Source organism: Gossypium hirsutum, chromosome A11, assembly GCF_007990345.1.
Source record: "Gossypium hirsutum isolate 1008001.06 chromosome A11, Gossypium_hirsutum_v2.1, whole genome shotgun sequence".
NCBI lineage: Eukaryota > Viridiplantae > Streptophyta > Magnoliopsida > Malvales > Malvaceae > Gossypium > Gossypium hirsutum.
The window spans coordinates 12,105,590-12,128,276 of record NC_053434.1 but is presented as its reverse complement, the minus strand read 5'-3'; the positions used below and the strand labels follow the sequence as shown (position 1 = coordinate 12,128,276).

Sequence of the window (22,687 nt, the reverse complement as noted above, 5' to 3'; positions counted from 1 at the left end):
GATTCACCATCACATGGATCCTCCTCTGGACAAAACTGTGCCTGACAAGCTGAGTCTTTCACAGGTTAACAGCATTTCTTTCCACCACTGTGTGCACAAATAGTAATTACCCATGAAAAAAATTTGTACGGCGGCCAAAGCAATAGTTTTTGTTTTTAACTGACATGTAAGAAATTGTTACCATAGTGTAGCACCAAAATTCTGCACAACAATCATAGACTTTCACTTTTCAGGTATAACCCACTACTCATCGACTCCACTCAACTGGCCAGTACCCTTGAAAAATGAATGAAGTAAAGGCGGAAAGATCAAGGCAGTGTGAGCTATAAATACAGGGCAGACAGATCTTATATATAAATTATATAGCTCGATCTTTCTTCATTATAATGGCAGATTGCTCGATCCCAGCCAGGTCATCTTCACCAGATAAACCCTCTTCGTCGTTGAAGCTATTTGGTTTTTCACTAACTGATCAGCCAGACGAAGTTTTAGAGAAAGCTGAAGGTTTTGGAGAAAGCAGGAAATTCGAGTGTCCATTTTGCCACCGAGTATTTGCCAACTCTCAAGCACTAGGGGGTCACCAAAATGCTCACAAGAGAGAGCGTCAGAAAGCTAGGCGTGCCCAGTTTCACAGCCAACAGCGCCTCATAGCATCCGCACCTGTTTTAAGCTCCCACTCCTTAAGGCCCACGTTTCCCAGAGGCTTCACTGGCAACGCTGCTGCTAAAATTGTATCGCAACCATTTTATTGTCCATCACGCCCATTGTTGCTCCCCTCCACTCCTACTCAGTACCCTCCTCGAATTTACGTAGCACAGCCACTGCATTTTGCCACAGCAGCACCCGCATTAACTGATTTTTCTGATCAATTACCCGAGGCTGACATAGGCCTCGATCTTCATCTCAAACTTTCTCCTTCAGGTTGTTAGATCCTATAACCTCTCTCTTTCTCTCTCTCTCTCTCTATATATATATCTGCTTTTGTATTTTCCTCTCTTTGGTTAAATTTGTCTTGGAACGTGTTATATCTTTCATTGAAACATCTTCCAATGTATTTAAGAGTTTAATTTTCCGGGCAATTCTAGTCTTCAAGCTCTCTTATGCCGCAGATGATATGATGTAAAACAATTGAGGGTTATTAAGTAAATGACAGAATTTGGTGTATTTAGCAGAGATTAAGAATGTTAAGGGGGACAACATGACAAAGGAGGCATCATTTCAGCATTGAAAATGAACTTGTGACTAAGATGTGAACTCATGAGGAGTAGGATATATTTAGGATTCAAAATCAATTGTCTTACGCCATTGCATTGACTAGTTGAATTGTATATCTGTGTTCAATATTCATGTAGGTAGGCACTTGATAGCTAGCGAAAATACTAGCTGAGAATTTAGAATAATAAAACCCGCAGAGTAACTTTTGCTGCATTCATTACAAATTCAACAGAAAATGGAAGAAGATATTTCATTTAATGGTGTTCCCAAGCATGAAGTTAAGTTTGCCCTCTAGAGGATGAATCTAAATGGGCAGATTGTTGATTTGCAATCATTATTTTCATCCCTTTATTTTCAAGAGAATAACTCCTAACTTCTGGTTCTAGACTCAAATTAAGCATACACTTTCTTCTTCCCTCTCAGAAGAAATGCTATTTAAGCCTAAGTAAATAGCAGTGAAAAAGTATTTAAGTTTTTAATAAGTACAGATTTCCTATAAAAACATGATTGAGTAAGTTTGATTGTTTTTTAGTGATATGTTACACCAACATCACTAAATTATTAATAAATCTACATTTTTATCTCTTTATTTTAAAAATTACAAAATAATATTCATTAAATTATTTTCAATTTGATCACTCTCAATATAATTTAATATTTTTTAATAAAACAATTAAATAAAAGGTAACTATCAAAATAGTCACTTTTGTTTACCTTGGGTTATATTTTAGTCATTTATGTTTGAAATGTTACGTTTTAGTCACTTATGTTATCACGTTCTAACATTGTAGTCACTGAGCCGTTAACGGTGTAACGGTAAGCTGATGTGGCACATTAAATCATCATTTCAAACAAAAATTTTAGGTTAATGTATACAATCGGTCCCCATATTTTTTCGTTTTGAGCAATTTAATTTTTTTCTTTTATGTTTTGTAACTTTTTTTCTTTATTTTCCATTCTCTCTTACTTCTCCATCTGTTTTCCTCCTTTCTCCATTTATTTTTTGATGTAGTTTTTTTTCCAATTGTTAAAACTAATCCCTATACTTTTATTCTTTTTTGAACAATTTAATTTGTTCGAGTGTGGCAAGTTTGTCGACTAGTTTTAACAAATAGAAAACATAGAAAAGCTACATTAAAAGAAATGAAGAATGGAAAAGCAAAAAAGAATGAAAAATAAAATAAAAAAAGAAGGAAAGTTAAAATTACATATATAAAAGAAAAAGATTAAATTGCTCAAAAATATATATATATGGGGATCGTTGTATAAATTAACCTAAAATTTTTGTTTGAAATGACGATTTAATGTTTCACGTCAGCTTACCGTTACACCGTTAATGGCTCAGTGACTAAAATATTACAACGCGATAATGTAAGTAACTAAAACATAACATTTCAAACATAAGTAACTAAAATGTAACTTGTAATAAATAAAAGTAACTATTTTGATAGTTTACCTTTAAATAAAATCAGCGAACGTGTTATTTTATATTCTAAATCTCAACCAAATTAATATCCTAGGTCTTTTATTTAATTTTTCCCGCTTAAGTAGCCAATTAATCAGCTAAAAAAGAAGGAAATCAATCACTAAAAAAACTTCTTTTTTTTCCATATTAATGGTTTGAATCAATTCACTCAACAAGATAAAACTTATATTGTTAGTAAAGTTTGTTAATTTCTTTTAAATATTATGATAATTTTTTTGGTTTCTTTTATTTGGTTGAGAGAATATAAAATAACTTATAGTATCTTTTATTTAATTGTTTCAATTAAAAAAATCTTAAATTAAGCTGAGATCAAATTATAAATTTATTAATAGTTGAGTGATTAAATTGTAAATTTACCTATCTTCACATCTAATGTCCATTAGAAACTTAATGGGTTAGTGAGCAATTTGTAACTTTTTGAAGTTAAGTGACCGAAGTGTAAATTTACTAATAGTTTAGCTACTTAAGTGTAGTTTACATTTCTTTAAAAAAATGAAAAGAAGGTTAAAATATGCCATAAGTCCCTATTTTCTTCACAAATTTAGAATTTAGTCCCTCTACTTTTGAAATTTCGAAATTCAAGTCTAACTGTTAGCACTGTTAAAATTATTTTATTAAATTCAGGTTCATCACGATTTCATTTTTTTAGTTATATGACTATTAAGTGAGTTTTTTTAGATCACGATTTAGATTTTGAAATCTGAAAGTTAAAAAGATCAAATTCTTAAAAATATAGAAATTAAGTTTTAAATTTATAAAAAGTAAAAATATTAATGGCATATTTAAAAAAAGTCAAAAATATCATTTGTTTTGCCTCGGTAGAAAAGATGTATTTTCTAAGATCATGGATTTGGCTAACGAGCACATTACAATTAAAACCCTTTTTAAAGATAAATTAAATATAATAAATGATAAAGATTCTCTCCTCCCTCTTTCGAGTAGGACGTTTTTTTTTTAGTAATTTCTAGCACAATCTCTTTCCTGTTTTCCTTGTGTCAAGTGAATATGCTACCCTCTCCCTGCACCAGAGGCTACGCTTGCGCGAGGGCCTTGCTCTCTCCTTAAAAAATGAAGAAAATTTGTTTAGTTATTTTATAATGGTTTAAGGTTTAAAAAAGATATAAAACAATTGGTTATTTATAAATTAAAAAAAAAGTGTATAGCTTTAATGATAAAAAAATTAATTCACTTTTTTTTATTAATAAAAAAGTTAATTAACTAGCTTAATTGTTAACTATATTGATATGGTTGAAGAAATCATCGAAAGCTGCCACATGATAGTAGGTTGATGTGGCATATTGGCATTAGCAAAAAAATAATTTTATTTTTCTAAAAAAGTAATTAAAATATGCATATAGAATGAATTTAGACAATCATTTATTTTGGATTTATTTTGGATGAATACAAAATTAAAAAAACTTTAAAAATTATAAAACTATTAATAATTATGAAAAAATTCTAATATATATTTTGAAAATACCAAAAAATGATTCTGTTTAATACATGCATTAGAATTTTGTCCTATTGATTAGTTTTTGCACTAGCCTTACTATCCCTATACCTTCCGCCCTTACTGCTTGTTTGTTTATTGCTCTTTGGTTAGTTCCAACACATCAACCAAGGCCCTTGGTTGGTGTTGACACTTCCTTTGCCAGGCTTATATACTAGTGGCCGTTAGCATCATTGGTGGGAAGGGTTGTATTAGCCTTATAGACTTATAGTTCAAAATTTTCTTTCAGCTATGGGGTTTGGGGGCTCAAGCACTATCATCTCTTTGGGTTTTTTTTTCTTTTAGTGTATGGACCGTGTTATATAGGTCTACTTCGTCGGGAGAATCTCACCTACTAAGTACACTTCTCGGTTGATCAACACCTTGTTAGGAGCTAAAGCGGTATTGAGCATTGGCCAGTTAAAATAGAAAATTTTCACTTTAAACTCTAAAAAAATTATAAAATTATATTTTACTTTCAATATGATAAAAATTTTGATTAATCTTTTAAAAAACTATAAAGATATAAATTGATACGATATAGTTTTGCGGTTGTGTATGGATATAGTTTTGTATGGCTTGCATGTAGTTTATCACTTGGTCACATTACTAACTTATCTACGAGAGCCCACGAAAACAAAAGCCTTATAACTCTCAAGCACACATCTTGAAGGGACATGTGGCCCCATAAAGTAATAGGAAGGCTCCGTAAATACCCTTCGGTTTGTCCAACAAAAGGATCATGCTAACACCATTCGAAACAAACTCACTGTTATCATTCTCTTAAAGGCATTCTACCACCATCCAAGCTTCCTTGTAAGGCTCTCGGCTCCCAGGGAGACAAGGTGAACCATCCTCAAATCTCCAACTCACTCCTTTATATCAACAGACTATATACAAATCTATATGCTGCCTATACATTGTAAGTGCCCATGGCATTTGCCATGCGACTTGTGTACTCCTCTAATTTTGAAGTTGTATGACCTTTAATTTTAATTTTAGTCCATTTATTATATATAAATTTAAGATTTAATTTTTGACATAATTTTGTCTTTATATTTTTTTAATATTATTAGTTAGTCCAAATAATTAATATAGTCAACTTTTCAATTAAAATATTACGTGGTTATATATAATTTAAATTTGTTAAGGGTCTTAGAAATTGACTTATTTTTGGGTTGGCCTTGCTCTTTTTTTTTTCTTTTTTTTTTAATCAATATAAGACAATGGTCAAATTTTAGTTTCGACCCCTAACTATGTTGAAACTTAGATTTAATCCATATATTTTAATGTTTGACATAATTTGGTCCCTACTTTTATAATGTCATTAGTTAGTCTAAATAAATAATATTGTTATCTATTTCAACTACTATGTTGATGCTACTTTTTCTTAAGAGCATCATTCCAAATAAAAATAAAAATTATCATAATGAATTCAAATGGATAATTTTTAAAAAAAAATCTATATCAACATTCTCAATATTAACTTTTTTACATCACTATTAAGCTAATGTTATTTTTAAATGTTATATTAGTAAATATAATTCAATTTTTAAATTTAAAAAATAAAAAGATTAAAATTTAAATATACAAAATGTAAAGCACTCACATTTTTATTTTATAATTTGATAGAAATATAGGAATTGAGTGAAATTGTTGAATGTTCCAAAAATGATGCAATAATTAGCTTTGAATTCGTGCTCTTACTCTTTTGTCTGAATACAGCTTGCAATAAAAACCAAAACAGAAAGAATGGTTGAATGACCCCAGAACATCCGCCCATTAACCCATCCATCCTAAATTCTCAGTTCCTATAACCCGATTATTTGTTGTTGGAATTTCCCCAATGATTTCACATTTTAGGTGATTAAATTAAATGTCAAAGTCAACTAATTCATCACCAAAGTCTAGTTAATTAATTAAGTGCATTTGATTGATGAAATGAAGAAAATGGAGGAGCTGCCAGCTGGTTACAAGTTCTCAGCTGTGCCTGCTTGTTTTTTTCCCCTATGTTTACACTCCTTAATTTCCTCCCAATACAAAGACCAACGCTGGAATTCAACTGTCTTGATATTGACAAGTTGTAAAGTGGGACCATAATTTGTTTTTTTCCTCATATTCCTAAAATATTTATATTTTCGTTTGTGAATTTACTATTTAGCGCCCACAAACTACAACTTGGCTTGGCCAGTTTTCAGTAACTTTTTTCAAAACCCAAAGATCAAACTTTGAAATAAAGGATCATTGAAGTCAGTGATTCAGCTTGTTTCACTCAATAAAGATCTTCTTCTTCTTCTTTTTAAAAAAAAAAACTAATTAAAATAAGATATTGAATGCTTTAAAGTTATATATCTATTGATATTGAGATTTTATGTTGGAGTTAAGACTTTGAAGTGAGTTTTTTGAAATTTATTAATTAGTTGGTAAAAAATATATAATTGTGTTTAACAGAGAGAAAAAGCAAAGGAGTGCAGCTGGGTACAACCATGTTCCCACGAGCTAGCACCGCCCATTTCACACCAAACCAAACAAAAACTGAAAAATCCCTCCCCAAGCTATTTTATTTATTTATTAAGTGGCTCTCTTTCCGCGTCAAATATGGATTTTGCTAAATATATATATAGGCAACCTGGATATCTCAAAAGCCATCAACTGCTATCAGAGACTACTCACCAGATTCAGCAAAATCTATTGTTGTTACAAAAACTTTCCCAATCACGTTTTACTTAAAAGCTATACTGCCACAACTACTACTTTGTTAATTTACTGCAAAAATGAAGGTGACGAAGAAAAAGAGTGATGCTACTGCTCAAAGAGCATGGAGGCTACTGCGTCTATTCTTGTTATGGACTAGAAAAAGTGGGGTGCTCAGGAGACGGCTTATGATGGAGCTAAGGTTGGTGCCTAAGTTCCTCAAGGGTCTAGGACACACATCCCCTTCTCCTCCTGGCCAAATCTATTTTAAGGAACGCCAGCTTTCATTCGATGAGACACCCATTTTCCAGGTGAAGATGCACCGTCCCGCTTCCATGCGCTTCCTTCTTCCTTGCATGAGCACTCAGGATGTGGATTTCGATTACGATTTCGGCATCGATGGAGAGGACGGAGTTTACGGGTACGATAGTGGAATCAAGAGTCACTCTTGTGAAAAGCAAGGGGAGGAACAAGGAAATGATAAGGACAGGGAGAGGACTGCTTGTACATTACCGCTGGAGGAAGAAGAGATTGATTCCAAGGCGGGTAAGTTCATTGCTAACTTCTATGAGCAAATGAAGTTGCAGAGACAAATTTCTTATCTGGAATACACTGAAATGCTTAACAGAGGCGCATGTTAGTGTCACAAAACTCTGCATTCTTCTCCTTCCTTTATTTATTTTTCCTTTGAGTTTGCGGCTTTTACAGTGTTCTTTTTTTTTTTAAATAAAATATAAAGACACCGCGGGATTTTGTTATTCTTTTTGTAACTAACGAGGATTCAAGTGTTTGCCCATTTATCAATAATGATCTCCCCATTCCTATCTAAACAAGTCGTGATGGATTTTGCTACCTATTTTAAACTAATTAAATTCATTGTATACAAATATTACTATGTCATAATTTTAAACTAATTAGATTTCTGTATTTTCTCCTCAAGATTTTATTTTTCTAACTTTATTCCATTACAACTAAAACTCAAAAGAAGTTTGCTTTTTTTTTTAAAAATAAAAATAAAAAATTATTTATGACAATTTAATTAGATAAATTGAACAACACCTATTTACTCTTCTATTACTTACATCTTTGGAGTTTTCAACATTTTTACAATCACCATCACCTAGCATAATTTGCATAATAAAAAAAATCCTAAATTTCATCAAACATTCCTAAGTAATCAATCCTATTACAAAAGCACTTTCAGACCAAACACCCCTAGATTTAATTTATCTCCACTGTCAAACATCTAGTTTCATGGCCAGCAAAATGGTATACGAATGGACTCAAAGAAATATATATATATATCAGAGAGACTAAATCCAATCATGTTGGTCACGAGAAAAAATAATTGATACACAATTAGTTACATGGTAGTTTGAAACTTGAGCAACTTCTCCAAAGAAAATTATTGGCCAACAGCTATCCTGCCTCAAACCGTATACAATAATATAAAATAAAAATAAAAAAGGACTTGCACAATAGAACAGAAACGAAATCAGTCAATGAATTGATGTTATAAACTTTCATCTACTGCCACGGCTCAGGTAGCAACTCCCAAATTTTGCTCTGCTACTCTGGTAAACTAGCTGAAGGGCCAAATGTGTGCCTTAATTTGTATTATCCGCTTCAAGATTACCTCCTACCGTATATCAACTTCTTCCTACCTTCAGATTAGGAGCTAGGCCAGTTCACAACACAAAAGCTTAATTATTCAACCATTTATTTCATTCATCTCATTTCCAACATTAATCAAACTACAGTTGGCCACAAGATCAAGTGCAAACAATATGTAAACGTCAAAAGAAATGTGTACGAACAATAGTAGAAATTAGATCCAGTTTACCCCAACCTGTAACAGGTACCAGGTTTTGACTCTAGGCTCTAGAACAGATATTATCATGGTCATATCAAATCCTCAACCAAGCACGCAACTAAGCCTGGCAAAAGTTACCCTCATTTATTATTATTTTTTAAAAATGATTACCTTGCAAACTGATTCGGACATATCATTACAACTTGTGAATCAACTTCCATTTTGATGCCTGTTAAGATATGCTTCCAATTGTCCTTTTGCAGATAATATGAGACCTATAATTGCAAAAGGCATATATATTATTTTGCATGTTAGAAGATAAAAGTCTAATAATCCAAATTCCAGAAATATTCCCTTATAGAAAAAGTGAAAAGTCTATGACCATGCACATGAACTTAGTTTACTTACCTTTATATTTATAAGGATGTAGCACGAGGAAAATCCATCTTAGAATGAATAATTTAAATGGTTTAATTGATATTTCAGGCAAATGACAGTAAACTATATTATTAGACTATTTTATTTCAACTCCGCCCATAAAAGATCATGGCCTTCCACAGAGATACAAGACTAGTCTTTCTCATATCATTTTCTTGTTTGAAAGCTATTAATGATAAATTATGCACCATGCACGCACATAAGGCAGACCTCTATCTATGAACTGTAAATGTACCTAAAAACGGTGCAGAGGGCTTCCCTGGCCGTGATTTAAATTCTGGATGAAACTGCACTCCTACATAAAACGGATGACCTGGAAGCTCCAGAACCTGCAAAACATGAGAAAATGAATGATCTTAGTCCCTTTTTAACTCAAACCAGGAAGTTGAGAATCTAAATCCCATTCTAATCCAAAACATGCTTCAGCAAGACGGAAATATGATGTAAACTCACCTCCATCCTTTTCCCAGTTTCATCCTTCCCAACAAATTTCAGCCCAGCTTCTTCAAGAACCTCAATGATATCTGGGTTTACCTGCAGCAGGGTCATGTAAGGGAGCAACAAATCAGATAAGAGAATATCATAAATAATTTAATTGAAACATTCACTTTTTCTTCTTTCCCATTGAACCAACTTGACCAACCTCATATCTATGCCGATGTCGTTCATCTACGTATTGTGCATTGCAGTACCTGGAATAGAAATCAGTAATTTGGAAAATAATCTCATTGCATGTAAACACCAGTGTTAACTTTGTCAAGCAATGATTACAGACTTTTATTGGAAGCAGCACCGCCGACTGATTTTACCAATCAACTAGTTAAATAATTCAGATATAACCAGAAGCAATGCCATCTGAAAAGATAATAAAACCTATCCTTGTGCCCACGTAAACTACTTTGAGTTGCTTAACACTTCTCACCAAGATCACGTGGCACAAATAGGAAACAAATTATTTAAAAGTCTTCATCTTTTCTTAGGTAGAACCAGAGTATGAAGAATTTTTTGAATTCGGTAAACTAAATAACATACAATTTAGAAGTAACACAATCAGTAGTCTGAAATAGTGTTCTTCGAGATCCTAATCTCATTGTGCTTCCCATATGAGTTCTTGATCCCTGAAACATCAAATAGAAAATAGTATCGTCCTGCATGCATGTGGCACATGTATGAAAAATAAAAGGTTAAAATATGTTATAGGGTCTCTGTACTATTCACAAATTTGAAATTTAATCCCTCTACTTTTCAGATTTCAAAATTAAGGCCCAGTTGTTAATAGTGTTAATTTTTTTTGTTTTTGTTGAATTTGTTAGTGAGACATTTTGGGAAAAAAAAAACAAGAACTCACTTGGTAGCAATGTAACTAAAAAAATGACACGGTAATGAACCTAAATTTAACAAAATAATTTTAACAATGTTAACAGTTGGACCTGAATTTAGAAATCTGAAAAGTAAAAGGACTAAATTCCTACAAATGAAAGTACAAGGACTAAATTCCAAATTGGTGAAGAGTATAGGGACTTATAGCATATTTTAACCAAAACAAAATAAGCAATATGAAGAATATACTTCAGGCATAAAAATGACGACAGGATTAGGTGTCTCCTTATCAAACTCTGCACTGTTTGCCCTTTCAAAACCAAGAACCTGGAACAAAAAACTACACAAGGTTTAACATGTATTTCTTTTTGGGGGAGAGGGGGGGGGTGAAGAACATTTCTAAGAATAGTCACATACAGATCTGGCATACTCTATTACAGAGATCTGCATGCCCAAGCAAATGCCAAGATAAGGAACATTATTTTCTCTAGCATATTTGGCAGCCAATATCATTCCACTTACACCGCGATCTCCAAAGCCACCAGGAACTAGGACACATTCAGCATTCTGCATATAACAGTTTGGAAAAACAATTTAATATCTGCAACGTCCTTACTCTCTACAACTCCAACCGGAGTATACTGCACAAATAATAACTCTTCAACAGTGCAGTGACCTAATTAGAGAGGATATATACATATTTGTACAAGAACCAACACCTCCATCTCTACTATGCATCTAATTGGTAAACTCAATGTATCAACTCTCCAGAACTACCAATAATAATCTATTGTTAGCCTATTCCTGAATGTAGCTAATCCATGAAAATAATAAACCAAACCAGATGTTGGGTAAAGGATCTGATACTGCACAGCATTGAAAACAATAGGTAAAAACAATAAAAGGCTTACTCTCAAAGTTTTCCATGCAGCAGCATGCGCTTCTGGGGCCTGGATGAGATAGAAGAATGTTTTTAGATGGCACAATCAAAATTATTTTTAAGTAAATATAGACTGTAACAGCAAAAGCACTGCTGTTTAGATACCGATTCGGCAGAATCATCTTCGAGGTCTGAAGCTGCAATCCAGTCAATAGATGGCTTCAAAGAGCATGCAATGCAGGCATGTAAAAGTGCCTACGAGGAAAAGAAAACATATAGCACAGAGAATTAGACACTATAATGGTTACCATCAGAGATATAAATGAACAAGCCACTAAACTTCAGTATTTAAAGAACAAAAACAATTAGTAGGCACATAATTTTGCATCACTAAAAAGGAATTACCTAGTTATCAATCAATCACAATATGATATGTCATCTACCAAAATGGTTTAGATTAGTAATACCACAATACAGAATTTGGAGTAACATAAACTGATCAATGTGTTAACCCCTCCACCATATAGAACAGTTGGATAACTGTTTATGAGCTCTTACCATACACCTTAGGTTAAAAAGATGAAAAGACAGATAATTTAACAACAATATTAATAATATAAAGCAGCAGAAGCTCTTCTTTGTATAACATTATGTCTATTGAAGAATGTATGCTCCAGAAAAGATTTAGAAGTCATGATGTTAAACTAGTACCAAACCTTCACAACTGATAAATATGAGTCTGTCAAACCTACATATTTCCCAACCATAGCAATCCTCACCTGCACATAATATGTTTTTGTTTCACAACTGTAAAAAAACTCAATTTCAAACTAGAAAATTAGAAATAAACAAAAAGTACCCACAGAATCAGTGAGATTATCAAAAGTTTCTGCCATCCTGGTCCAGGCTTCTAAATCTGGAGGCGTGGCAATGCTGAAACAGAAGTTTAAAACCATTTAGTTAGTGAATCAAACCTTCCTTTATTTGGTACGTTGATCCAAATTTACAGCCAATCACTTTGTCACCATTCCAGCTTAACCAATAATAAATACAACCTTCGATCAGTGCTAAAATACAGAGATAGAATTAAGGGGAAAAGATCCACAACCATTTAGTTAGGCTGCATACAGAGATATTAATTTCCTAGGCCTCGTTGTGCACCAAAGATTTAAGCGCTAGATGGCTACATAATAACAAACTTAGCTCTCCAATGATTTTGAAAAAGAAAATGTAGATGATGGAAATACTGAAAGAAAAAACTGACCTCAGTAAATCTAGCTGTTTCAGAATTGAATGATGAGCATTTTGGTTCTGAAGCAATAGTCAACCAATAACAGCATTAAGAAATGTATAAGTATGACATACTAGAAATCCTGAATTCCAGAGAACTAGAAGAACTGCTACAGAACATACTCTCAGCAAGAGGGGAATATGCCAAATGTTGGGAACATCGTGAATATTAAGGATGTTAGCAGCCTGTGAGGAGCCACAAGTAGACACATAAGATTGTCGGTCAAAATGATAAACCTCAATTTAAAGAACAAAAACAAAAATTTAGCCAACAAATTTACCGGAACATGACAGAATTGTGAAAGTTTCTGCTTTGTGTTATCCAATAAAGGCTGCAGGTCACCAACCGAAAGGATATTATATACCATCAAGTTTGGGACAAAGCTTAGATCAAGAAAACAACTGTCAAAAGGATATTCAGCAAGATAAAATGAGAGAACACAAGTAAACAATACAACATGAATGTCAGGTGCAGTACTGAGTTAAAAAATACAATTCCAACGATAGTTCAGCAATAACCTTCGCATAAGCACCATCATACCAAGATGCCTCACCCCAAAAAGATGATAAACTTAATCACAATGCACACGAGTGCAATGATGAGCCAGCTAACAATGCTCCAGAAAGATAAAATGTAATGATGCAGTTTACCACATGATCTTGATGCAAAAATCACCTATACCCTGAGTACAATGGTGCCTGCAAGGAAGTGTACCTGAGCTGAGCGACAAGCAAGCAGATGAGGAGTCAAGCCCAAGGCTCTAAGTTCCCGGACACTATGCTGTGTAGGCTTAGTTTTCTGCACCCGTGAGACGAGAGAATTATCTCCACCATTAAAGTTGACGAAGTAAAATTTCAAGGAGCTGGATTATTTCAGCTTAAAAATATGATTGACGATCAACGTCCTAGACGAATTTGCAATTTATGTACAATATTCAAAGAAAATTATGTAGTATTACTTGCTCTCCAACAACGCCCAGGACAGGTATTAGGCTGACATGAATGAGGCAGAAGTTATCATGTCCTGAGGAAAAAGAAAATTGTTAAACATGAAGATTCATATCCAAAGATTCTAAATATGCTGATATAGAACCTCTGTGGTGCCATACTATAGATGCAGAATAAATTTTTTTATTACCACTTGATGGTTAACAGGATGCTTACTACCAAATATTCAGAAACCTGATCAACTGTGCCTTTTACTCTTTTCAGTAATTATGCATGTGTGTGCACACCACAACATAGAGTGTATATTTATATTTATGGAATAAACAGAAAAAACCGCAGGCTTACCAACTGAAAAAAACAGCTGTCGTAAAGCCTCGATGAATGGCATTGATTCGATGTCGCCTGAAGAACCCTCCCCCACCCCACCAAAAAAATATATAAAAATCAATCATCTATCTGCCAAAAGCTAGATAAAAGGAATAGAGAGAGAATTCCTGCCACATTACATGTCTGTTCTAAGTAGAGTTCTTACCCACAGTGCCTCCCAATTCTATCACACAGACATCCGCAGGACCCTCTTTTCCATCCACAGGAACGTGAGCAACTGACTCAATCCTCTCCTTAATAGCATCTGTGATGTGTGGAACAACCTAGGAGCCACTCCAAATTTTTTTAAATAAAAATTGAGAGGAATTTTCATTACACTCTTTATGCAGACAAAAGCAGCTACATGATTTACTAATAAGTAGAGTCACCTGAACAGTCTTCCCAAGAAAATCACCTTTTCGTTCCTTATGAAGGACAGACTGTTAAGAAAAAACAGTTGGGTTACTTATTTAACACTGGTGAACACTGAACAAGTAAATTAGGATCTATTCTGATTAAAATGGAACACCTGATATATCTTTCCAGTAGTAATGTTATTCTCTTTGGTAAGAGTAACATCTAGGAAGCGCTCATAGTTACCTAAATCCAAGTCGACCTTTAAAAGGAGCAACCACAAACGCAAACCGAGTTAAATTAATATATTACATTGAGGGGTTTTCGTTTGTTTGGGGGGGACCATAAATGCTGGAGGAGGGGAAAAAAAGAAAGGAATATGGCAAAACCTCTCCACCGTCATCAAGAACAAAAACCTCCCCATGTTCAAAAGGAGACATGGTTCCAGCATCAGTATTCAGATAAGGATCTGTAAGATATAAGGAAAATGAAGAAGATCAACAAACAAAAAAAAACACAATCCGGATTGTTCTCAAATTAAAAGAGATATAAATCGCAAAAAAAAAAAACCAAGAAGTTTGGGAACCAAAAAGCAAGTAATAACAATAATGAGAACTGAAAAAAGCATGCTATTTTAATCTTCAAGAAAATATCAATCCTTGGTCGAGAAAGACTAAGGTTAGAAACCAACCCAGAAGCCTGAACCCGTGTAAAGAAGCAAAAAATGATAAGCTAAAACAAGAGAAATAATCAAATGAGGATAGGTAAAAGAGATAAAAAGAAAAACCAATTTTGATAGAAGTAACACGGAGGCCACAGGCTTTAAGAACGACGCCTATGCTGCTGGCGGTGACGCCCTTGCCCAGTCCACTCACGACTCCTCCAGTAACCAAGACGTACTTCATTTTCTTATCTCTGAATATTACTATTGAATTGATTGTGAATTTTATTGTAGGCGAAGTGTTTGTTTAAATGTCTCTTAGCGAGCGGGAAAGACTTGAAGAAGAAGAAGCAACAGCGTAAACGACAAAGCATTGGCTTTTTTTGCGTCTATTTAATTTATAGTCGTTTTTCAGATTTTTTTTTTTTGTAAGTGATAAATTGGTCTAGAATAACTTTTTTCTACAAAAAAAAAATCTACAATCACCGGTCAAAATCTCAAGTAATTATAATATTTGAGTTTGTTGAAAAGTAATTCATTTTGCAGTAATGTTATTATAAACTCTTTGAGGTATTTGATTTAAGTCTGATTAATTTTGTAAATTAGGTGAAATTTTTTATGATTTTGAGATTTCTAAGTTTGAGTTTTCTTTTAATTTACTAATTATATTTAAATTTATTCTAATCTAGATCAATATATATTTTTATTAGTAAGCTAGTCTAATAGTTAATTAATTGTATTTGTATTTGTAACTATTATTTTCATTATTAAAATGTTGATTAATCTAAATTGTCATACAATCACGTAATTATTTGTAACATAATCCAAAATTCTATTAAGTTTATGATTTAGAAAAAGTAGTTGTTGATAGAAAAACAAAAAAAAAATATTCCATTGAAAAAGAAAGTTATGACCATTTAAATAAAATTGAAATGTTATATAATTTCGTAGTAACAAATTTAAATAAAGATGAAATCCCAGTGGAGTACATCATGGTAAATAAAAATTAAGTGGATCTTATCTACGAAGGATTCCAAGACCCTCTTAGGGGATGCTTCATAATGATAGATGCCTTTTGCAACAAATGGTAGCGGCACATATAGCTCGAGAAGCTGATGCTTAAATTGTTAATTTCCCTTTTCTTTATCACCGTTACTTTTTTGTTTTTCTTATTCTGCTTAATGCCGAAAATAGTGTTAATCAGCAGCCAGAGTTCGTATTTGGGACCCCAAAATGTGCCATTTCTTATTTCCACTAATATTATGATGTGAACGCGAACGATGATGCGCAAGAGCAGCGATTAAAACAACACGACAAGAAACCTAAGCCGTATAAACCCTCAACCCAAAAGGATTCCCAAGTTTAATGAAAAAAAATGTATTCAATTAAAAATATATATTTTTAGTTGAAAATTTAACCCATAGCGATTCAAGTGAATCATGAAATCAAATGCCCAAATTAGTAAGGTGAACCTTTAGAAGGCCGACCTGCTATTGCACACTCATTTACAACATTGTGAGAACTTTCGGAAAGCCCGCTGAGCAAAACCTAAATTGAGTCTTATTATGAGTTAAAAAATCCTGGACCACTATTGTATAGGGACTAACATTGACCAAGTTGTTGTATGGGGCAACAGAAAAGCTACAAATGCAAATCTTATACCAATTAAAGACGGGAATAAATGTCAAAGCTACATTTCTGCTAGTGATAGCTCACTCCTTCTCCGTTCACAACTTCACCGATGCGGTAGGCTGTGTATGCACCATTTGCGTCTTCAAGTATTCTTTGAGATGCTTCCTTACTCATGACGAGAACCATGCCAATGCCCATGTTGAACGTCCGACTCATCTCAGCATCCTCAATTTTTCCAGCCTAAATCCGTATCAAATCAAAATTTAAAAAATACCATTTAACCAGTTTAAGGTGATTGAGAAAAACTAAAACAGGCCACGACATGCAAACCTAAAACATTGTGTTTCCAACTAGAAATATAAAAACAAGGAAAGCAATTCAATATTTATGTATGGAAGGACTTTCTACCTGCTGTATCCATTTGAACACAGCCGGCACATTCCAAGAATCCTTATAGATGACAGCACCAAGGCCTTCTGGAAACACTCGAGGTATATTGTCAGTAAAACCACCCCCTGTGATGTGTGCTATCCCCTTCACTCCTCCCTTTCCAATTATATCTAACACCTGGAAATGGAAAGGAGATTTTAACTTGCAAATTCTGCACGAAAATATGAGAAGAAACTCATAATGTCAAACAAAGGTTTGACTATAACCTGCTTAACATATATAACAGTTGGCGCCATCAATGCTTCTCCTAATGTAACTGCAGCACCAGGGAGTTGATCCTTTAAAGAAAGGCCACTACGAGCCAAAACCCTGCAAAAGATTTTATGTACATCAATAGGATTTCATGAAAAGAAACAAGTACAGATAGGATATTCCTTTACAAGGGCTGCTAACCTTCTAACAAGAGAGAAACCATTTGAATGGACTCCACTTGAAGGTAGGCCAATCAGTACATCTCCAGCCACAATGTTTTTCCCATCAATAACTGAATCCTTTTTAACAATGCCTACTGCAAAGCCACTAAGATCATACTCACCCTTGGCATAAAAATCAGGCATCTCTGCAGTCTGAAAGGCATGTAAAATCTATTGAGTTGATCTAGGATATTTAAATTTTTTATAGCAATTCTAATCATATAAAAGACTTGAAAGGGTTTCAACACCACAGAGCAAAAATGCATTTAGCAGATTTGATCAACTCAAAGCAAATTATTTAATAGTAATAATAACACGAGTAGGGTTAAGAAAATCAACTACCATGAGCACTATTCACACCATTGTCAACTTGATATAAAGTAACAGCTTTAAATGTCTGTTTAATGTTACCAACATTTGTAATTACACGGCCAATAACAGTTCTTCATATCAAAATTTTCTCATTATTCATTCCATGAACCTATAAATTATCAAATTTCAAGAGGAAATCATACCATCCCACATATTAAATGAATTAAAAATTAAATCATGTACCTCTCCACCCAACAGAGCACAGTCAGATTGTTGACAACCATCTACGATGCCCTTTATAACCTGAAGAACGACAAAATAGAAAATGAACATCACTATAACAGTTAACCACAGAGATTTATCCACATTCCGACCAACAGAAGTACACAAAAACAAATTGAACCTTTTCAGCGAGGTCAACATCAAGGTGACTCGTTGCAAAATAATCAAGGAAGAACAATGGCTTTGCTCCAGAAGTAACAATGTCATTGACACTCATTGCAACCTGAAGAATAAGTTTATTAGGACGAAAATATTAATTTATAGAGAAAATGCATATTAACAAGGGTTGCTCCAAGCTTACAAGATCAATCCCAATAGTTTCGTGGATTCCAGTCTCAAATGCTAGCTTGAGCTTTGTTCCCACACCATCAGTACCAGCAACAAGGAAAGAATCGCCTGTTCATCCAACCAAAAGTTTATCCATTATTTCAACAAACCAAGCCCACATTTTTCCAAATAAACAAGAAATGAAGACAACTTTTTATAAGCATTTAATAGTAATACTAGCAATTTGATATTTTTTAAATAACGACCAAAAAATACAGGGCGAATAGAATTCAATTTAGGTGCTTGACAGTTTGTTTGACATTATGAGTTTCTTGAGAATTAGATTAAGCTCCTTCATCCATAACCTGACAAAACCATAAGAAGTTACAAAAATTCATAATATTTGATATTGGGACGGCAAGAGGGGAAACCACCGAACGGATAGGCTTAACAATTTCCTGTTTTCAACGAATAAGAAAGGTATTCTTACGGTGCTTTAAAAATTTTAAATTTCCTCGTTCATGAAAATATTACCGAGGGGGTAGAGGCCGCCAAAACCACCAATACCAGGTGCCATCTTAGCGATTCTTCTAACGAGCTCAGACCCCGCATCAATGTCGACACCAGCATCCTTATAAGTTAGGCCACCAGACGCATCAGAGTCGTTTGGCATGGAACGCAAGCGGCTACTAGAGATGCTATTCCTTTCTAGCAGGGATAAAGAAAGAAGCGGAAACCTTTGGGAGAATAAGCGGTAGGGTCGTATTACCAAAGGAGTTTGAGTAGCAATTGTGGGTTCATCGAAGATGGGTCTGGAAGAGGCCGCAACACAGCGAGATATTTCGGCGTTTGCGGCTGCCACGGTGTTGGTCATGGCAAAGGATGGAAGACAATCAAAGCTGAAAGTGGTGTAGGAGTAGTATTTCACACAAATGCTGCAATAGACTGACAGGGAACGAGGGTTTTAGGGCTAAGGCTTTTAATCTGTATTTGCTGGGTAGAGGCTATCCTTGGGCTATTATTTTCCGGAATAAAAAAGATTTGTTTTTTAGGCCCAATATTGGATTAGTAAGAATGTCCAAAATGGCTTAATTGTTGGGCCGTCCACTTTCCGTTGTGAAATAGCAGAAGGGAGTTGTTAGTTGGGCCATAAAGAACAAAAACTAGTTGCAGAAAAACAGATGGGAAGTCAGGTTGAAGACAAGACAATGACTCTGAAAACTGCCCTGCTTAACATCAAAGGTATACACTAAGCACTGAAGCATAGCATGGGGAAGGTAAAATCATTTATATATTATTATTACCAAAAGGAAAAAAAGAAGCGAGTAAACAATGTATGGGAAGTCGAAGCCGATGCACGTGCCGCCACGTTTTGTATGAGTTCTCTATTTCTCTTTCATCTGCTCACTCATGACATCGCATGTTATCACCCTGACAACCAAGTCCTTTTTTTCACTTTTTATCCCTTTCTTTTCCCTCCATTTCCCTTTTCACCCTTCTTTATATATCCATGTCCCTGAATTACATTCTCAATAACCTTCTTTATTTAACGAATACAACAACAAAGCGTGTTTAATTTATTTACTCATCAACAATTTTACTTATATTCATAAACAAAAAGTCAAATTCTTCTACTTTAATTTTCTCATTTTCAATCCTTAAATTTTTAAAATTTAGAAATTTTAATTACAATTAGATGATAACTATTAAATTCATTAAGTTGTGTTAAACATATTATCATATGTGCAATATTATGTCTGTTTGCTATTTTTATATATTACTCACAAAATTAATTAATTAATAGATTTAACTCTTGTCGTTTGCATCAATACTAAATTTTTAAAATTTAAAAAATATAGCCACTAAGAATGATACTAAATCTATAACTTTACACATAATACAAGATTAATGACATAATTTAATCAAACAGATTTAACTGATACAAAAAAAATAAAATTAATCAAATTAAAATACAAATTACAGGTGTAAGAGCAGAATTGGGGGTCATTTTACCCAAAAAGGCCCTTTAAAAAATATAATTACGGAAATGGGCCGTTTATTGGGTTATTTATCAGATTAAGTCGTTTTCCACGTAAGCGCGATTTAGTGTCCACATCAGCAAAAAGCTCCCCCAGCGAAGCATTTTGCCCGTCTAACGGTCAAAAATTTGACCGTTGGCTTCCAACAGTCCAAAAAAAACTATAAAAAGGCCCCTCAAATCATTTTTTCACACAAATCTCTCACAATTTCTATAATTCTCTCAAAATTCCTTTCCTTTCATTTATTTTTCACACAATTCTCTCATAATTCTCAACATTCTTTCAATATTCCCTTCAAAAATCTATCAAATTTCATTGAAATTTTCTCAAAATTCTATCAAAATTCTATCAAATTTGTTTGTTTAATTTTTTTTTGAATTTAATTTTTTTAAATTAAAAAAATTCGATCGTGTTAGCAATGACCGGAGAATTAATCCGTCTCGATAATAAGCACATCTCCGTTGATCAAATGACAATGGTAGTGATAATTTTAAATTTTCAATACTATTCGATATTTTTTTTAATTTATACAAATTTAATTAAATTTGCAATACTATTTGATATTTTATTCATTTATGCAATTATAATTACAATTTCAATACTGCTTGATTTTTTTTTCATTTATGATGTTTGCATTAATTACTTTATGCAATTTTAATTATTTTTTGTTTTATAAATTTTTATAATAGTCTGTAGATCGGGTGTTGTAATACTACATCTGTAATATGTTTGGTCCTCCATCGCCGTTGATCGAGAATTTATAAATTTTTATAAATTCTAATCAGTGCATTGATAGAAAGGTGGAAACCCGAGACACACACTTTTCATCTTCCATGCGGAGAGTGTACTATCACTCTAAAAGACGTACATTTGCAATTGGGATTGCCATTGGATGGGTACGCAGTCGCCGAGTCCGCATCATCTACTGATTGAGGAGCCGTATGCTACGAGCTTTTGGGTGCTATACTGGATAATATTAACGGAGGTCGGATTGAGATTGGATGGTTACGAGACACATTCCCGGAGCCGAATAATGATTCGACTGAACTCGAAAGAATACGATATGCTCGGGCATACATTCTTGGGATGATTGGAGGTTATCTGATGCCAGACTTGTCACGAAACCTCGTACATCTAATATTGTTGCTGAAACTCGTAGATTTTAGAGTAGCCACCGAATTGAGTTGGGGGTCTGCCGTGTTGGCAACATTGTTCAAGGAAATGTGCGGGGCAACGAGAACGAACAAAGCCAAAATAGGAGGTTGCCTATCACTGCTACAATCATGGGTACGATTTCGTTTTCCATTTTTACGTCCTCGAGTAGACCACCCATATACATTTTCACTCATAACAAGGTAAATTTTATATTAGATTTTACAATTATTACGTAAATTTAGAATATAATTCTATGCTAAAAATATTTAATTAGATGGAACCATTCGGCGAGTTATGTCGGAATATCTACCTCTCTTGAAGATATACGGCTTCTATTAGACCAACAATCGGAAGCAGAAGTAAGTATTAAATAAAATATATATACATAATAAAATAGTGGTTTCGTATTTAGTATTTAGTATTTAGTATTTAGTATTATGTATTATGTATTATGTATATAAGTAATGTTTTTATTATATTCATATGGTTTCAATAGATACCATACGAGGATCTGGCAATTCGAGTAGTAATTCCGGATGAATTCCTTCAAAATCTAAACGTTTGGTATGTGAAGGTTCCATTGGTGAACTATGCTATCGTGGAGATGCACCAGTCAAATAGAGTATTGTGGCAATTTAGATTCCAACAACCGATTCTCGTGGCACCTAAGATGCTTGATGATGAGCACAACGTCGACTTACAGCAACTACATATGGATTGGCCGAGATTCTGATCACACTATATCAAAATGTAGGAAAATCAGTATGATTATATACCTACTCGGGAATCGATCATCATTCCAAAGTTAGCTTGCGTACCGGGATACATGTCATGGTTTAGGATCTAGGGCAAACTATATTTATTGTCAGAAAATGAGAGGCGATGACAAATTCGTGCCCAAAGGGAACGATAGGGCCCTTTAAATCCAATAAGAAAGGGACGACGACGTAAGCCCATCAATAGTGCCCACACGATCACTAGGCCCAACAGTTCAACCGATGACACCTACATCACAGCCTTTTCAGATTATACCATGTGCATATCCTAGCCCTTATATGTATCTTAACCCTTATATGTTTCATTTTTCTAGTCCTATGGCAAGTTGGAATCCATGGCTCGGTTTATCTCCGTTCCCGATTACTCCGAGTCAACCTCCGATCTATAGTTCGCCATCGCACTAGAG

At 33.8% G+C, this 22,687-nt stretch overlaps 4 protein-coding genes across 5 annotated transcripts; 2 read left to right on the top strand and 2 right to left on the bottom strand.

Moving 5' to 3' along the window:
* The first annotated feature begins 386 nt into the window (after window positions 1–386).
* LOC107923589 (zinc finger protein 6) lies at window positions 387–929 on the top strand. Its single transcript, XM_016853772.1, has one exon. It carries the CDS (start codon window positions 387–389, stop codon window positions 927–929), a length of 543 nt encoding a protein of 180 aa, XP_016709261.1.
* Window positions 930–6,585: 5,656 nt separating this feature from the next.
* LOC107924593 (uncharacterized) lies at window positions 6,586–7,710 on the top strand. The gene has a single exon (XM_016855107.2). The coding sequence runs from the start codon at window positions 6,965–6,967 to the stop codon at window positions 7,523–7,525; it is 561 nt and encodes a 186-aa protein (XP_016710596.1). The 5' UTR covers window positions 6,586–6,964; the 3' UTR covers window positions 7,526–7,710.
* Window positions 7,711–8,162: 452 nt separating this feature from the next.
* Window positions 8,163–15,362, bottom strand: LOC107924592 (CTP synthase). 2 transcript variants are annotated; one of them, XM_041081065.1, is made up of 23 exons: window positions 15,081–15,362; window positions 14,683–14,762; window positions 14,469–14,555; window positions 14,329–14,379; window positions 14,106–14,223; window positions 13,919–13,975; window positions 13,585–13,649; window positions 13,341–13,424; window positions 12,907–12,957; window positions 12,749–12,811; window positions 12,600–12,646; window positions 12,199–12,268; window positions 12,052–12,114; window positions 11,501–11,590; window positions 11,367–11,405; window positions 10,978–11,022; window positions 10,705–10,782; window positions 10,168–10,253; window positions 9,779–9,827; window positions 9,589–9,669; window positions 9,371–9,464; window positions 8,869–8,972; window positions 8,163–8,562 (listed from the first exon to the last, which is right to left on the bottom strand). In XM_041081065.1, the coding sequence occupies exons 1-22, from the start codon at window positions 15,196–15,198 to the stop codon at window positions 8,908–8,910; spliced, it is 1,581 nt and encodes a 526-aa protein (XP_040936999.1). In that variant the 5' UTR covers window positions 15,199–15,362; the 3' UTR covers window positions 8,163–8,562; window positions 8,869–8,907. The 2 variants fall into 2 exon arrangements, with proteins under 2 accessions (XP_040936999.1, XP_016710595.2); XM_016855106.2 differs by having other exon boundaries at window positions 10,873–11,022; window positions 15,081–15,352.
* A 1,130-nt stretch (window positions 15,363–16,492) lies between these two features.
* On the bottom strand, window positions 16,493–19,267 carry LOC107924705 (phosphoribosylformylglycinamidine cyclo-ligase, chloroplastic/mitochondrial). Its single transcript, XM_016855264.2, has 8 exons — window positions 18,845–19,267; window positions 18,345–18,439; window positions 18,165–18,266; window positions 18,005–18,064; window positions 17,430–17,602; window positions 17,243–17,345; window positions 16,995–17,153; window positions 16,493–16,826 (listed from the first exon to the last, which is right to left on the bottom strand). The coding sequence occupies exons 1-8, from the start codon at window positions 19,182–19,184 to the stop codon at window positions 16,656–16,658; spliced, it is 1,203 nt and encodes a 400-aa protein (XP_016710753.1). The 5' UTR covers window positions 19,185–19,267; the 3' UTR covers window positions 16,493–16,655.
* Window positions 19,268–22,687: the final 3,420 nt, after the last annotated feature.

Bases quoted from the DNA above. Each gene is read 5' to 3' on its own strand.
- LOC107923589 (XM_016853772.1), top strand. From the start codon at position 387: ATGGCAGATTGCTCGATCCCAGCCAGGTCATCTTCACCAGATAAACCC.
- LOC107924593 (XM_016855107.2), top strand. From the start codon at position 6,965: ATGAAGGTGACGAAGAAAAAGAGTGATGCTACTGCTCAAAGAGCATGG.
- LOC107924592 (XM_016855106.2), bottom strand. From the start codon at position 15,198: ATGAAGTACGTCTTGGTTACTGGAGGAGTCGTGAGTGGACTGGGCAAG. The intron at 14,763-15,080 runs GTTTTTCTTTTT...TATATCTTACAG, and splicing joins TGTTACTTCTATCAAAATTG to ATCCTTATCTGAATACTGAT. The intron at 12,269-12,599 runs GTCAGTTTTTTC...CTTCTGTTTCAG, and splicing joins AAACAGCTAGATTTACTGAG to CATTGCCACGCCTCCAGATT.
- LOC107924705 (XM_016855264.2), bottom strand. From the start codon at position 19,184: ATGACCAACACCGTGGCAGCCGCAAACGCCGAAATATCTCGCTGTGTT. The intron at 18,267-18,344 runs GTAAGCTTGGAG...CTTATTCTTCAG, and splicing joins AAACTATTGGGATTGATCTT to GTTGCAATGAGTGTCAATGA. The intron at 17,603-18,004 runs GTACATGATTTA...CATGCCTTTCAG, and splicing joins GTGCTCTGTTGGGTGGAGAG to ACTGCAGAGATGCCTGATTT.